The sequence below is a fragment of the Polypterus senegalus genome, chromosome 3 (genome assembly GCF_016835505.1).
Source record: "Polypterus senegalus isolate Bchr_013 chromosome 3, ASM1683550v1, whole genome shotgun sequence".
In the NCBI taxonomy this organism is placed as follows: Eukaryota; Metazoa; Chordata; class Cladistia; order Polypteriformes; family Polypteridae; genus Polypterus; species Polypterus senegalus.
The window spans coordinates 281,815,043-281,830,005 of record NC_053156.1 but is presented as its reverse complement, the minus strand read 5'-3'; the positions used below and the strand labels follow the sequence as shown (position 1 = coordinate 281,830,005).

Below are 14,963 nucleotides of genomic sequence, written 5' to 3'. Positions count from 1 at the left end.
AAAACTGACTAGGAAAAGGGTTAGAATGAAAACCTGCAGCCACTGCAGCCCACCAGGACTGGAGTTGGAGACCACTGAAATAATAATAATAATTTTGTGAATTTCCCCTTGGGATTAATAAAGTATCTATCTATCTATCTATCTATCTATCTATCTATCTATCTATCTATCTAAAGCGTCCATTCTTAAGACCACCACAAATTGGTAGAATGAGGGCACCTAAAGCAGGCGTATCGAACTCAGATCCTGGTTGTCCACCTTTTTGCCAAGTAGTGGTCATAATGGAAAACACTTGTTGAGCTAGGGACCCCTGCTTTATTCAATTGAGGTCGCCCCATAAGTTTCTAGCTACTTTACAATTATACAGAATCCTATTTTAGAAACCCAGCACTACAGACGCAGGTGTTTGTTTCTGAGCACCTTCATAAAGCCAGCAGTCACAGCCTGCACCGAGATGCCCGCCACTCCGCGGTAAAAGGGATTTCAAAGGCGTGTTTTGTGTTTTATGATTCCAGAAAACAGCTGGTCAGGCCGCTTTCCCTATGAATGGTATCCTAATGACCCAGGCTCAAACATGAATTCCGAAACCTGCGAGCAGACTCCAGCACACTGGCACCTGGGCTCCAGCTCGGAGTGGGTGAGTAGCTTTTGTCAATATTAGTCTTTTCTGATAAGTTCACTGGCCTTAATCTGGCCTCATAAAAACAGGGCAGGCTGGCAAACACAAGAAGGAGGTTCTTTCTGTTTGTTCGTCTTTGGATTTCTTATTCTGCACTCTCTTTTGAGCTCATATAGTTGAGGGAGAGTAAATGGCAGATGAAAACCTCTGCTAAGCCCCCCAAACACACATCTGGAGCTGAAGGCTTGCAGACAGGCAGTAGCAGAAAGTCCAGCAGGAAGGAAATGCCCACCAGAATAAGGAGACACGCGTGTGCCACACTTGGGCCGCTTCAGGAGGCAGTTCTATTGGGCGCCGTCATGTGGCAGCGGTTGCCCTCTAATGGTCTCTAAATACTGAGTACAAGTTCAGGAGTTTACCACTAGACAGACTGGCGCCCCGTACTGGGTTGTTTCCCTCTTTGTACCCAGCATTGCCACGATAGGCTCATAATTGGATGTATTAGGTCTCGTATGTATGTTGGTCGGCACAGTGCCATGATACTGCTGCCTCACAGCTTGAGGGTCCTGGGTTTCAATCCCACCCCGTGGAGTTTTTATCTCCATTCTAAAGACATACATGTTAGGTGAACCTGGAGAAGCGTATCCTGGCAGCATCTGTGCACAAGGCAGGAACCAACCCTGGATGGGATGCCAGTCTGTCACAGGCCGAGCACACAGCCACACTCATATGGTGCCAGACCAGAAATTCACATTCAGAAAAAGAGCACCTTTTAATAAGGACATCTTGACTGCGCTGAATTAAAGGCCAGTTTCACCATCCCTTACATTATATAGCGCCTTGCACAGTCTCACGGCATATTACAAGGCACAAGATTACAATGCGGCTTCAACCTTAATACCTGAACAAAGTAAAATATGGAATACATACCTATAATGGCAAGAAATGCACCACAGTTGGATAGCAGAGGACCTCAGACATTTACCTGAGAGGCCGGTGTCAAGAGCGGCTCTAGAACTTCAGGAGAGCTCTGGACTAATGGGGGTCCCGGTGGTAATGACGGCCATTTACTTCAAACTGAAGGTACTCAGTAGAAACACACAAACACTTTCTTAAACTCCAAGGTGGCACTACGGCCCACTGCACCTCCACATAGATGAAGCCCCCTGATCAGTGTGGAGTCCGCATGTTCTCCTTGTGTCTGTATTTTTCATTTTTTTTCTCCAGTTTTCTTCCCATAGTCCCATTACGATAACTGGAGATTCTAAACTGGACCCGTGTGACGGGGCCTTGTGATGGACTCCTGCCCAGTGCTCTGGTGTTGGATTAAGAGGATTTGAGATGGTTATGCTAACTTTGTCTTTAAGTCCTTCTGTCTCCTTTGAGCAAAATGTAAAAACGCAAACTTCACTCGTTCCTTCCTTGCTGTTACTCCTACACTTTTATGCCACCTCAGACCTCGGTAGCTGAGCGTTCTTTTAACGTTTCTCCTCTTCTGCAGGTCCACTACCAGTCTCCATATCAGGTCAGCCCGAACAGCGATTCGGACTCCTTGTCTACCAGTTCAGTTTCCAACGACTTCCCCCCGTCTCCCACCCTCGAGAGGAAAACCAAAAAACCCTGCGGTCTTCAGCTGGCAGCACCAGCAGGTATGTTTTTTTTTCACCGTTGGCATCAACAGAATGAAAAACAAAACAAAAAAAAAATGACTGGAAATGAAAGCAACTGTTCAGTAGGTGATGCTTTGAAGTAAGCTGGATAATGGCTGCCTCTGCGGCGGTTTTAAAGAGCCTGGCTAAGTGGACACCGGCAGGATTTCAATCATCTCCTTCTTCTTCTTCTTCTTCTTCTTCTTCTTCTTTTCCCACTTTCACGTGGGGTCTCTGTGTTTGACCAGCCTCCTCCATTCTCACCCATTTGTACACTTTCTCTCCTTGTAACCCTTTGATCCCCCTTCACACACTCCGTCCCATTCTCAGACTTCCCGACTCCTCCATAACTATCGCTCTGCTCCCCACGTGGTTTGTCGTTCTTCTCATGACAGGCCCATACCACTTTAACCTGCCATTTTGTATTTTCTTTGAGATTTCCCCACCTGTAGCCTCCTTACAAAAAAAAACACGTAAAAAGCGACGCAATTTTTTTGGCTTGAAAAATGACATATTCGATCTTTCTACTGTAAAATGTGCAAAACACTAAAAGTGCAAAGACATAAGTGTAGAAAAGTATAATAATGCTACAGATAATAATTATAATAATAATAGTGTGTAATCTGTCAGTGTGTCGTTTGTGTGGTGTATCGTGAAGCACGGTGAAATACACGATATCCAGCGGCACAGTCGGGACAACAGCTATTTGATTCCTTGCGGATTTTCTTTCCAGACTGATCAGCTTTTGAACAACACACTGCACATGTGTGACTGACACGAGCGTCACTTCCGGGTTCATCACAATCACTGCGTGAAGAGAGATTCACTTCGTCATCACTGTTAAGAGCGGGCAGCACCTGGGCTGCTGAAGAACACTTCTTATGAGACGCCATTATGAGGCCTGGAGAAGACGTGTCTGCACCATTACCTGGGTAACACTCGGCCTGCATTGTGTCCTGAGCAACACTCGGCACTAACGCTGTTGGCACTTCTGCAGCCCGAGTAATCCTCAGTTCTAACGCTTACGTGAGCCGTGTCTATGCAGTTGCCCGAGTTACACTCAGGACTAACGCTCTTAGCACTGCATGTACAGCCCGAGTGACGCTCGGGTCTAACACTAAGGAGGTTAACTGGGCCTCCGATTCGCTCATTCCTGATCTTATCAAGCTTTGTTACTCCACACATCCATCTCAACGTTCTCATTTCTGTAGCATGCATTTACCTTTCATGCACCTTTCTAACTTGTTATATGCAGTAGTTCCTGCCAAATAGTTCCAAGAGGACATGACACGTGGTTCACCCTAATTGGGGCTCATCAGGTTTGTACCTGGCGGGGATTGAACCTTGGATGTCATCACCTGAAGCAGAGCCTCAGACGTCGCACCACGGTGGACGGTTCGCTTACTTGACGGAGTGTAGATCAGAGTATTACATTCACAGGTCTGGTGACAATCTGATATTTGATTGGTTACCTACCAGGTAACACTTGTGGTTGGTCAGCCAGACATCTGCCACACCCCGTCTGTAGTGAGAAGGTTCAAGCCCTGCAAGAGGAAGCAAAAGCGAGTACACCTAATGTGCCCCAATTACACTCTTTGTATTATTTGGCCATTACTGTATAACATGTCTATGATCTGCTTCTCACAACTGACAGGACGTGGCAGATGTCTGCCAGCTGGGCAAGCAGCCACAAGCATTACCTGGGTAGGTAACCACCCAAATATCAGGCCTATGCACCTTTCTAACTGCCCAGATTTCTGATCCATACAAAGCTGGTCTACACTTCACCCTTTACCAATCATGATTGTTAAGACTGGCAGTCAGTGACCAGTTTGCCCAGTAATACCTTTGTTAGATGTAATTTAGCACCAGCCATCAATCCAGCAGTATTGGATCATGAAGTTGTGTTGTGAATTAGGGTTACTAAAAGGGTAGGGGACTCCAACATCTACATTGGTCAACAGCGTCTCGAGGAAGTGCATCACCTCACATACGCCGGTAGTATTAGGTATACGTGAACTACGCATCCATGTAGGGCCCAGACCCGGCCCTGACTTACAATTTTTTTTTTGTGTTGTCGGGCAGTGGGCCTGGGGCCCCTGGCACTGCAGCCGGCTGTGCCAGTCCCTCATGTCGTGTGTCACGATACCCATCCATCCATCCATTTTCTAACCCGCTGAATCCGAATACAGGGTCACGGGGGTCTGCTGGAGCCAATCCCAGCCAACACAGGGCACAAGGCAGGAACCAATCCTGGGCAGGGTGCCAACCCACCGCAGGACACACACAAACACACCCACACACCAAGCATACACTAGGGCCAATTTAGAATCGCCAATCCACCTAACCTGCATGTCTTTGGATTGTGGGAGGAAACCGGAGTGCCCGGAAGAAACCCACGCAGACACGGGGAGAACATGCAAACTCCACGCAGGGAGAACCCGGGAAGCGAACCCAGGTCTCCTAACTGAAAGGCCGCCCCGTCACGATACCCTCCTCATCCAAAATTTTATCGTTCGAATTGGGAGGGGAAGGAGCAGGGGACAGCAGGCAGGGAATTAGGGACGTGGCCATGGGACTGGGAATGTATAAATAGCGATTGCTCAGTCTGGATAAACCATTGCACAACGTGGATCGGTGGCAGATGGTGCGTTTTGAGAAATATCCTATATTATTATTTGGATTATTAGTTAAACATAAAGCTAATATATCATATAGGCCCTACATCCTAATCCTCGTTCCTCCAGGGCCCGGTATTAGCTAATCCCTCCCAAACTTGGTTTGGTCTTTGGTCGTCTGTTCCTGTAAGCTTACATACTTGGTACTGGTAGGCTATTTTGATTTTCTGTTTACAGGAACACCATTTACCACTCTGCATACACACAAGCGTACATGTAGGCCTACTGGTCATCTAAGGCCTTTTCTGGACGTTTTATTAGAACACCTTCCTGTGCTAAAGGGGGGCTTCTCCCCCCCAGACCATCCGGGGCCTGCACATCTGGAGACTGCACATTTCTGAACCGCGTAGGGTTCCCAAACTTCTAAGAACGGCCCTGATTGTGGTGACAGACAGTGGTGTCTGACCAAGACACCCTGCATCAGATTGGGAAGGCGATGGCTGTTATGCACCGTTTGGGGCCTATCTGGAAATCCAACAGCCCTACCAACTAAAATTTGCCTTCAGAATTCAATTCTGTGCCAGTGAAACGTGGAAGGCGACTGCAACCGTCGTGAAACCCCTGAACGTGTTCAGCAAATAGGGTGCCTCCAACAGATCCTTCATATCTCCTACTGTAACCATGTCAGAAATGAAGAAGTATATCATCGAACCTCCTCTCGCCCTCTAGCTGATATCGTCACTGAATGCCAGTTTTGTTTATAGGCCAAATTCTCTGCATGCTCGCCAGAATGTGTGCCCCCCGTATTTCTCTATACTTGTAAAAGCCGGAGTTGCTCTGATGGCTACGTTTCACTCAATTTAAATGCTGACGGTGGTTTGATGGACTGGCGTTCTGTGCAGAGTTTGCTCCTCGGTGCTGCCAGGACAGGCATCCAGAACCGTTAATTTAATTAGACAGACATGACAATGTTAAATAATTTATATTAACGTGGAGGAACATACAGTAGGTGAGTGCTGGTTTGGGTCTCGAGGACTTGGCTTCAGTTCTCAGCCCTGGCGTCTGCATTTCTACCCGGTGTGTGCACGAGGGGATTTTTTTTTTAGGTCCTCCTGTTTTCTCGCACATCCCAGGTTAATAGATGCCTCTGGACAGGTCCAGTGTGAGTGTGCCATCCAGGAAACGGGTGGTATGCCCAGTGCTGCCAGGATAGACCTGCATTAATGCAGTATGAGAGAGGAGACAACTATTAAAGACGTCATGGGGATTAAGAGACAAGATGTGGTAGTAACACCCTGCAATGGACTGGCACCCTGACCAGGGATTGTCCCTGTTTTGTGCCCGGTGCCTGCTGGGTATGGCTCCAGCTGTGTCCCTGCTCACAATAGAACTGGTTTGGAAAATGGATGGATGGAAGTAGTAGTAACGGCCAGTGTCCAGAGCCATAGTGCAGCACTTTCAGGGCGTAAGTCATGGGTGATACATCCATTTACAGTGAACATGCTGACCCTGCTGCTTCACTGGTCCAGTATCCTGGGTTCAAATGCCATGCCCATGCCATTGTTGATGTGGAGCTTGTACGCACTCCCTGTGTCTGTAGGAATTTTCCTTTGGGTGGCTCCCATGTGATGGACTGGCCTCCTGCCCAGAGTTGGTTTCCTGGCTCCTGCCCAGTGCCGCCAGGATCGGATTGGATTAAACAGGTTTGAGAATGTTAAGTTGGCACTTAAGGGGTCTGGAGAAGAGTGAGCAGTTTCTAAAGATGGTATTCTAGGATAGAGCAGGGGACAGGGGGATAAAGATTTCTGACAGATGAGCAGTTCTGGCAGGATTGACGTGCCATCAGGGTACTACAAATGTCAGCAGTTCCTGACAGCCTTGAGCGGCCTACTGTGCCTGCGGTTGCTGAGGGAGCAAAAGAGATACGATCATTAAGTGGTGATAACGGTGATTAGTGTGTGATTAGCAACTGAACATATGGGTAATCCAGCAGCCATCGCCTATCCCAGCAGCACAATAGTAACCTACTCTGCATAGGCCACCCTCGCCCAGGGCCGGAAGTGAGTCGCTAAATTAACCTGCCAAGCGCTCTTGTTAGGAGAAAACCCCACCATGCGCACAGGGGGAGGACAAGTCAGCTCCACACAGACATTGAGTGGGCATGGAATTCAAAGACAGGACGTTGGGCCCACTGCTGCACCACCATGCCACCCATTGCTGAGCATCATTCTGTGAATGTGACGCACCGCAACACAATAGTGAGCATCACGACATGTTGACAATATTGTCGACATGGCATTGCACCATCACCACACATGTGTGTGCCGGCAGCCATGCCATCTGCACTTCAGAACAGGTTATCCAATTGACGCTAAGCATGTTTGGGCCCAGCTGGTACTCGGACAGGAGACCACCTAGGAAAAGCTGGAAGAGGTGTTGGTGAGGTCAAGGGGGTGGCGGGAGGGCATACCCTGTGGTCAGAGTATGGATCCTAAAGCTCCAGTGCAGTCACTGTGAAGTAAAAATGGTGCCATCATTCAGATGAGACGGAAAACCGAAGTGCTGACTCTCTGTGGTCAGAAGGGTACCCTGGGCGTCTATCAGAAAGAGTAGGGGGTATCCCCATGGCCACCATGGCCCTGTCCATTCTGGCCCCCTAATCATCTCTGTCTCTACCTGGCTAATGGTGTCTCTCACCCCTTCACCCCCTAACAGCTAATGTGTGGCGAGTGGGCTGGCGCATAAATGGCTGCCGTCACATCATTGTGGTGGATGCTGTACATCGGTGGTGGTTAAAGTGGCTCCTCACTGTGCACCCCTTAATCCTGCTCATTCGTCTTTATTGCACTTTTCTGCCATACGAGAATTTTATTTTTAAAAATGGTATATTTCTCTGAACATTTCCAACATTTAATCACCCTCAAACTAGCCTCCCTGAGACACAATTCACTTGTCCCACCGCTTTTTCCGTCGTTCACAACTGTTCTGAAACTCTTAGAAGTGATGGCCCTCAGTGCCTCCGCCATTTGCTTCTTGACCTCCTCTACATCCTGAAAACGCTCTTCATTCTTGGAAATAAGAAAAAAATCACAAGGTGCAAAGTCCGGGGAGTAGGGGGGGCACACTGTTGTCATCCTGTATTTCTTGAGAAATTGACGCACATTCAGGGCTACATCGTGATGTAGAAGCAACTCGCCTGGATTACCGCAATTCGGGTCATTTTCTCCGCACAGCATCACACAATCACTTGACCACTTTAAGGTAAAAACCCTTGCCTGGCTCAAAACACCTTCTCTGAAAGCCCCTCGAAGCATTGTGACACCTTTTTCTGCTGTTTTCCCGAAAACGGAAACAGAACTTGATGCAAACACGTTATTCTTTCAAGTCCGCCATCACAAAATCCACGAAGACGGTAACAGAGGCTCAAGAAAAGAAAATGACACTGACCTTACAGACCTTCCTTTCCCCAAGGACGCCGCTTGGCCAAATGATGCAGAGGGCAGTCTAGAACACACATCTCACGGCAAACATCAGAACTGACGCCCCTCCAGTAAACAATTCTCGTTATTTTTGGGTCCCCCCCTCGTATGTTTCATCCTACCCAGGATTCTTCGTGATAGTACCTTTCTCAGATGGCAGATGAGTGAGACTGTGCAATAGTTGGTATATCCATTAAGATCACCACTTCTCGATATTCAAACTGGTTGGCTTCTGGCCCACTTTGCTGCCTGCCACTTCTCCTATTTCCCAAATCAGGGGGCGCTTACCCTGTGGTCTGAATTTTGGATCCCAATGCCCCAGCATAGTGACAGGGACACTGTGCTGTAAAAATGGCACCATCCTTCAGGCCCCTGACTCTCTGTGATCATACGAGATCCTTGGGCATCCTATGTAAAGAGCAGGGTGTGTCCTGATGTCCTGGCCCATCGCAGCCTGGTCATTCTGGCCCCCTAATTGTCCCCTGTCTCTAATTGATGATCTCTCTCTCATCTCTTCACCACTTAACAAGCTAATGTGTGGTGAGTGTACTGATGAAAAACGTCTTCCGGCGCATCATCCAGGTGGGTGCTGCACACCAAATGTGAATTGAAGTGGCTCCCGTCTTACTACAAAAAGTTGTCTGAGTAGTGAGAAAAGTGCTATATAAATGTAAAGAATTATTATTACTATTATTATCATCAAGTGTAATTCATTGCCGCATTTGAGCAGCTGTCCATGACTGTTGTCCAGTCCAGAGCTGCTGCTGTTCTTTAGTAAAAAGAGCAGTCACAGTCAAAGTGAGCTATTTGCCTTTGTTAAGTGGCATGGTAAGAACAGGTGGGGTTAAGGTTAGGGAAAAGGAGAAGAGCAAGCGTATTATTGTGAAGTCAGCGAGACTTACCTGGTATGTTTATCAGGTTCATCTACTCACACCCTTGAAGACTGGCTGGTATCGCTTTGTGTGCCACACAGAGTATCGAGTGGTGCCAATGGCCAGCCATTCCACAATTTTCCACATAGGATTCAATTTACACACATACATTGTGACAGAAACAATAGGGGGCCGTGCCAGCCACCCAACCCGACACAGAGACAGACACAGGAGGCACACTTATAAAACACGAGTACTGTACTTTTATTTTTCTTCACCTCGTTTCCCACGGGCACAACACAGTCCCAATGCACAAGCCCAATATTCCTCTTTTCCTTCTTTTTCTCTCTTTTCTCCTCCACTCTTTCTTGGTAAGTTTCGTCCACCTTCCACCCAAATCTGACTGCTTACATAAGGCACCCGGAAGTGCTGCAGGTGCTCGTTGCCCCACTTCCGGCAGCACTTCTGGGTTGTGGCAGAAGAACTGCCCACACGGGCTCAGGAACAGCTGCAGTGCCCCCGGATCCCAATAGGGCTTTATCCAACTCCATCTCCCATGAAGCACTGCGGGAGTCTGAGGTATCACTGCCATCTAGCGTTCCGGGTGAGGTGATGCTCTGTCCACACTCGCTCCCCCGGCCATCCATGACAACATGTAGAGTTCCTATCCAGACAAACACTCGAGTAGTGGCACTCTGTAATATTCCACATAGAAATCTCTCCACACACACACACACACAGATATAGAAATCCTAAGCCAGACAAAGTGTCAAGTGGTGCCAGCCACTATTCCACATAGGATTCCCTACACAGGGACCCACTGTCACCAGCTCTAACAAACAGGTTGGTGTCTTTGTGACACACATTAAAGCAGAACTCTTTTGGTTACATACTACTTACCAACCAACCTCTGTCTTATATTTACCGCTAATTATCGAGGAGCGACCTCAACAATCTTGATAAACCCTGCGGGTAAGAAAGCAGCGATCTTCCTCACAAATAGTGCCCATTCATTATTTCAGTCACTCTAGATCAGTGGTCTCAAACTCCAGTGCTGGAGGACCGCAATGGCTGCAGGTTTTCACTCTAACCCTTTTCTTAATTAGTGACCTGTTTTTGCTGCTAATTAACTAATTTTCCTTTCATTTTAATTGGCTTGTTTTTTTTTTAAGATTTGTTCCTCTGATTTTCTTCATTTCTTTCCTTAAATGGCACCCAAACAGAAATAAAATGTGAAGTGAGGGAGCCAACAGAAGACCAACTAAGTCAGGGTCTCAAACTCCAACCAGTTGCTGCATTAGGCTCTGAGTCTTGTCGTTAACTAAACTTGTTCTTTAATTCCATGGCTTGTTGCTGCTCTTATTGCCCAATAGCAGACATTTCTGAAATTGTTCATTTTCTCTTTTCTAAAAATCCATCCATCCATTATCCAGCCCGCTATATCCTAACTATAGGGTCACGGGGGTCTGCTGGTACCAATCCCAGCCAACACAGGGTGTAAGGCAGGAAACAAACCCTGGGCAGGGCGCCAGTCCATGTCAGGACCTCTTTTCTAAGAGCTCTGGTAAAATGTTTAGGGGACCTGAGCAGATCAACACCCCTGAGACCTTCATCTTTCTTTATTTTCAGATATTTTATGATGGACTCAATTTGCTGGTCCTCTTTTGGTTCATTTTGTATCTCGTTATTGATGGGCAGTTAAGTAAGGAACAAGAAACGATTCAGGGGTCTGAGTCTTCGAGAGCAAGTCAGTTAAAATGAATTCAAAAGACGTTAGTTAGCAGCAAAAACAGGTCACTAATTAAGAAAAGGGTTAGAATGAAAACTTGCAGCAACTGTGGCCCTCCAGGACTGGAGTTTGAGATCCCTGCTGTAGACAAAGTATAGAAATTAGAAAAGCAACGTGGTATTTATTAACATGTAACAATAGCAAATAAAAAAAAAATATATAATAAAAAATAAAATTGATAGCAACGTCTTGTGTGATGGATACCCGAGCTCCAGCAAGCCCAAACCCCAACACGAACACACAGGCACAGTCCCGGGTTCAAACGATGGAAGTTTTTTATTATAAATACCTCCAAAAATGTCACACAAGGACAACACACAGGTTTTCTCTCCTACTATAATTCTCTCACCGCCGCACTGTCCTCCTCCACTCAAGTGTTGCTCCACTACCTCCCAGCTCCGACTCGCCTGGATAAGGGAGTGCAGTCAGTTTTATTAAGGACCCGGGAGTACTTAAAGTGCCAGGGCTATTGCCTGATGGAAGCACTTCTGGGTCACACGGAAGTCCATTAAAACAGGGAGCTTATCTCCCTGCAGTGCCCTCTCGTGGCCCCCAGTGACTCCAGCAGGTCTGCTCTGCCACACTACATCTCCCGGCCTGCCTTGCTGGTTTCCTAGGTGGCACTGACATCCTCGCGTGCTGGGGGAATTAAAAGCTTCCAGCGACGTCTCTTTCCTAGTGAGCTGTCCGCCCATCCCTTTTTTGTCCTCCCGTCCAGGTAAGAAACCATCTCCTCTCCTGGCCGGGATGTCCATCCAGCCCATGTGGCATCTAACCTGGATATAAAGTCTTAGAAGAGCTTCGTGAAAATGAGAAGGTGTCGAAGGGTGGACTTGTCCTGGGCAGCTTTTGATTTAGCAATCAGTTTTATTTGTAAGTTACATTCTTCAATGTCCAGATAAAATGGTCACATGTGTCTCGACCTCTGACTTCGCTTCCTCTCTGGACCCTCGGACAAGTCATATTTATGTTACAATACACATGTGAGGTCTCGGGGTATGTGACGTGGCCCTATCTTGTCCTGATGATGATTGACTCCGATCAGAGTGTGTGATCTTTGAAGTATCTCCGCACTCCTTCCTTTCTCAAGCTGTAAACTAATTCTGAAATTCCTAGTCCTATGGCGTCCATCCTTTCCCTGGTAATAAACTAACTAGCACAAGTTCAGTGGCATCTGTACTTATTTCCCATTCACAGGTCATAAAGACGTTAAAAAAGAAACCAGCTGGAAATTACTGGTACCAGAAAAAAGGGATCCTTGGGCAATACCCTTAACCCGGAAATCACTCCAGGGCCGCTGTACGATGGCAGACCCAATGCTCTGATCCCCCTCTCCATAAAGGTCATTCAAAAAGGCAATTTCTTTCTTCAGTTACCTTGGGAATTAATCAAGTAAATTAAAATCAAGAAAGGCTGTTTGCATTGCCTGTAGTTAATGTCTTAGAAATTCAGTTCATCCTGGTTTGTTTGAGCAAAAGAATGAAAATTGACCATAAAGAGTCTGCAGTTCAGGACAGCAGCGTCTCTCCAAAAATTAGAAACAAAGGCTAAGGATCTGCACTGGTATCCGGAAGGTTGCCGGTTTGAATCCCTGTTGCTGCTAAAAGAGAATCAATCCCTTTGGAGCAGGACCCTTAAGCTATACAATGGCTGACCCTGCACTCTGACCCTGAGAGAGAGGTTAGGGGCACACGCTGATACAGCGCATTGCCACATGACAAGTCACCTCAGGATCCTAGATTACGAGACCGAGTGCAGCCATGTGACGGGTGACACCTCAGCACCACGCCAGTTCAGGTGGAATGGACCAGTGTGAGGTTTTTTTTTATGGTGGCTGGAGTGCCAATTCTGCCACTAACCCCCAAGTTTTCCCTGCAGGTTGGAGGGCCTTCATGCAGGGCTGGATGCAGAGTAACGTCATACCCAATTGCAGGTTAAGGACCTTGCTCAAGGTAGAGTCACTTTTGGCGTTTACGGGATTCGATTGCCAGTGCAGATTCCCTAACCTCAGAGCCACCACTCCACCCAAGGGGTATGCGAAAAACGAACAAATTCCCAATACAAGAAATTATATAGGGCGAAATAAAGAACGACCAAACCCAATTGTCCGCCACATTCTGTGTGCGGTGCACATTACACCAGGCTCTTTAATGATGCCCCCCTCTCGTTTTTACCCATACAGGCAAAAAGAAAGAACGACTTTTCCAGTTTCTTTATGAGATGCTCCAGTGCCCCGAAATGCAGCACTGCATCTGGTGGGTCCAGTCTACCAGCGGGACCTTCCAGTTCTCCTCCCAAAATAAGGAGAAGCTGGCGGAGATGTGGGGACGGAGGAAAGGAAACCGCAAGACTATGACCTACCAGAAGATGGCGCGAGCCTTGAGGAACTACTCGCGGACGGGCGAGATCTGCAAGGTGAAGAGAAAACTGACGTACCAGTTCAACGAACTCGTCCTGAAACGCCTGCAGGGAGACATTAAGAAGGCGATGAAATGTTAAAGGGAACTCGGGGATGGGGGATAAAAACGTGAAGAAGACATTCTTACTGCCATAGTATAAGACCAGGAAGGTAGAGTGGAGTAGCGGTCAAAGGAGGACACGGGCGACCCCGACTGGGGTCTCGGGTATGGAGGAGGAGGAGGACATTTTGAAAATGGACAGAAAGCATTGCAGTCCAACAGCAGGGGACGCACTGCATTTTAACTTTTGTAAAGTAGCTGTCAGGGGCCCGGCACCCCTGCGAATCAGACCATGAATACTGAGTATTTCACCAGGAGTGATTTGCAATGTAAAACGCGTCGAATTGACAATCAGTGCTTATTGACGAAGTGTGATTTTTATGTAAAAAAATGTGTAATTACCGAGACTTTTGTTATCCTTATCTCCACTATTGTACATTGACATTGGCATGTGTTTCAGATCTTGAGGATTTCTCCTTAACTTTTGAACTACTTCATAAGTAGAAATTGTGTTCATGTTCGAACAGGTAGTTTTCCGATTATGTTTCATATATATATATATTTTTTTTTTCAATAAAACTCCAATTAAATCTGGTTGTGTAGTGCAGTCTGTGTGTCGATAAAAGCACAATCTCTTTGTCTTCATTGTCCTGTTGTACAAATGGATGGTGTCATGTGTGGTATACCACTTGACTAACAGTGACAAAATCATCATGAACGAATTCAAACGGATCAAAGCACAATTTTGGCTTCTTGGCTGTTTATTCAGCCACAGACTTGCGATTTGCCTCACATCCCTGATACCCAATATGGCCAAACGTTTGTGGGCACCTGATCAACACACCTACTGTAGATGAGCTTCTTGGCCATCCCATTCCAAAACCACAGGAGTTGGTATGGAGCCGCCCCCACTCTACCAGCCTCTGCTCCACGTCCCACCAGATGACAGCATGGCTCTGCGGGACTTTGTGCCCATTCAGCCAAAAGGGCATTTGTGAGGTCAGGTACTGGTACTGGAAAATCGACACAAGGATGTTAAACCCGCATGCTGTGTATCCCTTTGTCCAAGTTTGTGGATACATTTCGAAAAGACAAGAGCAATGTCCTGTGCATCTACTGCATAGCTGGTTATAGATCTCATTTTAAATGGACACGTTTGCCATTTTTAACCCATCGGTCAACACCCAATTACTCATTATGACACTTCTCATCACTGAGCTTGAAAGGATCTGCCAGGAAGAATCTGATAAACTGCTCAAATCCAGGTTTGCAAAGCTTACAGAGGCTCGGCCAAGGGGGCTTTAAGCTAGAAAGCAGCTTCTAGAAAAGTGCCAAAATAGGGGCCCAAATACTTCTATGAGAGATTCCAGTTTGTGATTTTGTAACAAATGCACAAACGCTTCTGAAAAAATGTAAGGTAAGAATCAACCGTGGACAGGATGGCGGCGGACCATCACAGTGCCCACTCACACACACTG

The 14,963-nt window shown here is 47.0% G+C and overlaps 1 protein-coding gene across 2 annotated transcripts in view; it reads left to right on the top strand.

The window, feature by feature from the left end:
- Nucleotides 1–14,062, top strand: part of LOC120526242 (transcription factor Spi-C) — a 29,058-nt gene extending 14,996 nt beyond the window's left edge. For both annotated transcript variants that reach the window (XM_039749313.1, XM_039749312.1), the window contains 3 exons: nt 516–637; nt 2,121–2,268; nt 13,209–14,062. In XM_039749313.1, the coding sequence (XP_039605247.1) occupies nt 516–637; nt 2,121–2,268; nt 13,209–13,525 (587 nt within the window). In that variant the 3' untranslated portion in view covers nt 13,526–14,062. The remainder of the gene's footprint in view (nt 1–515; nt 638–2,120; nt 2,269–13,208) is intronic.
- The last annotated feature ends 901 nt before the right edge of the window (nt 14,063–14,963 follow it).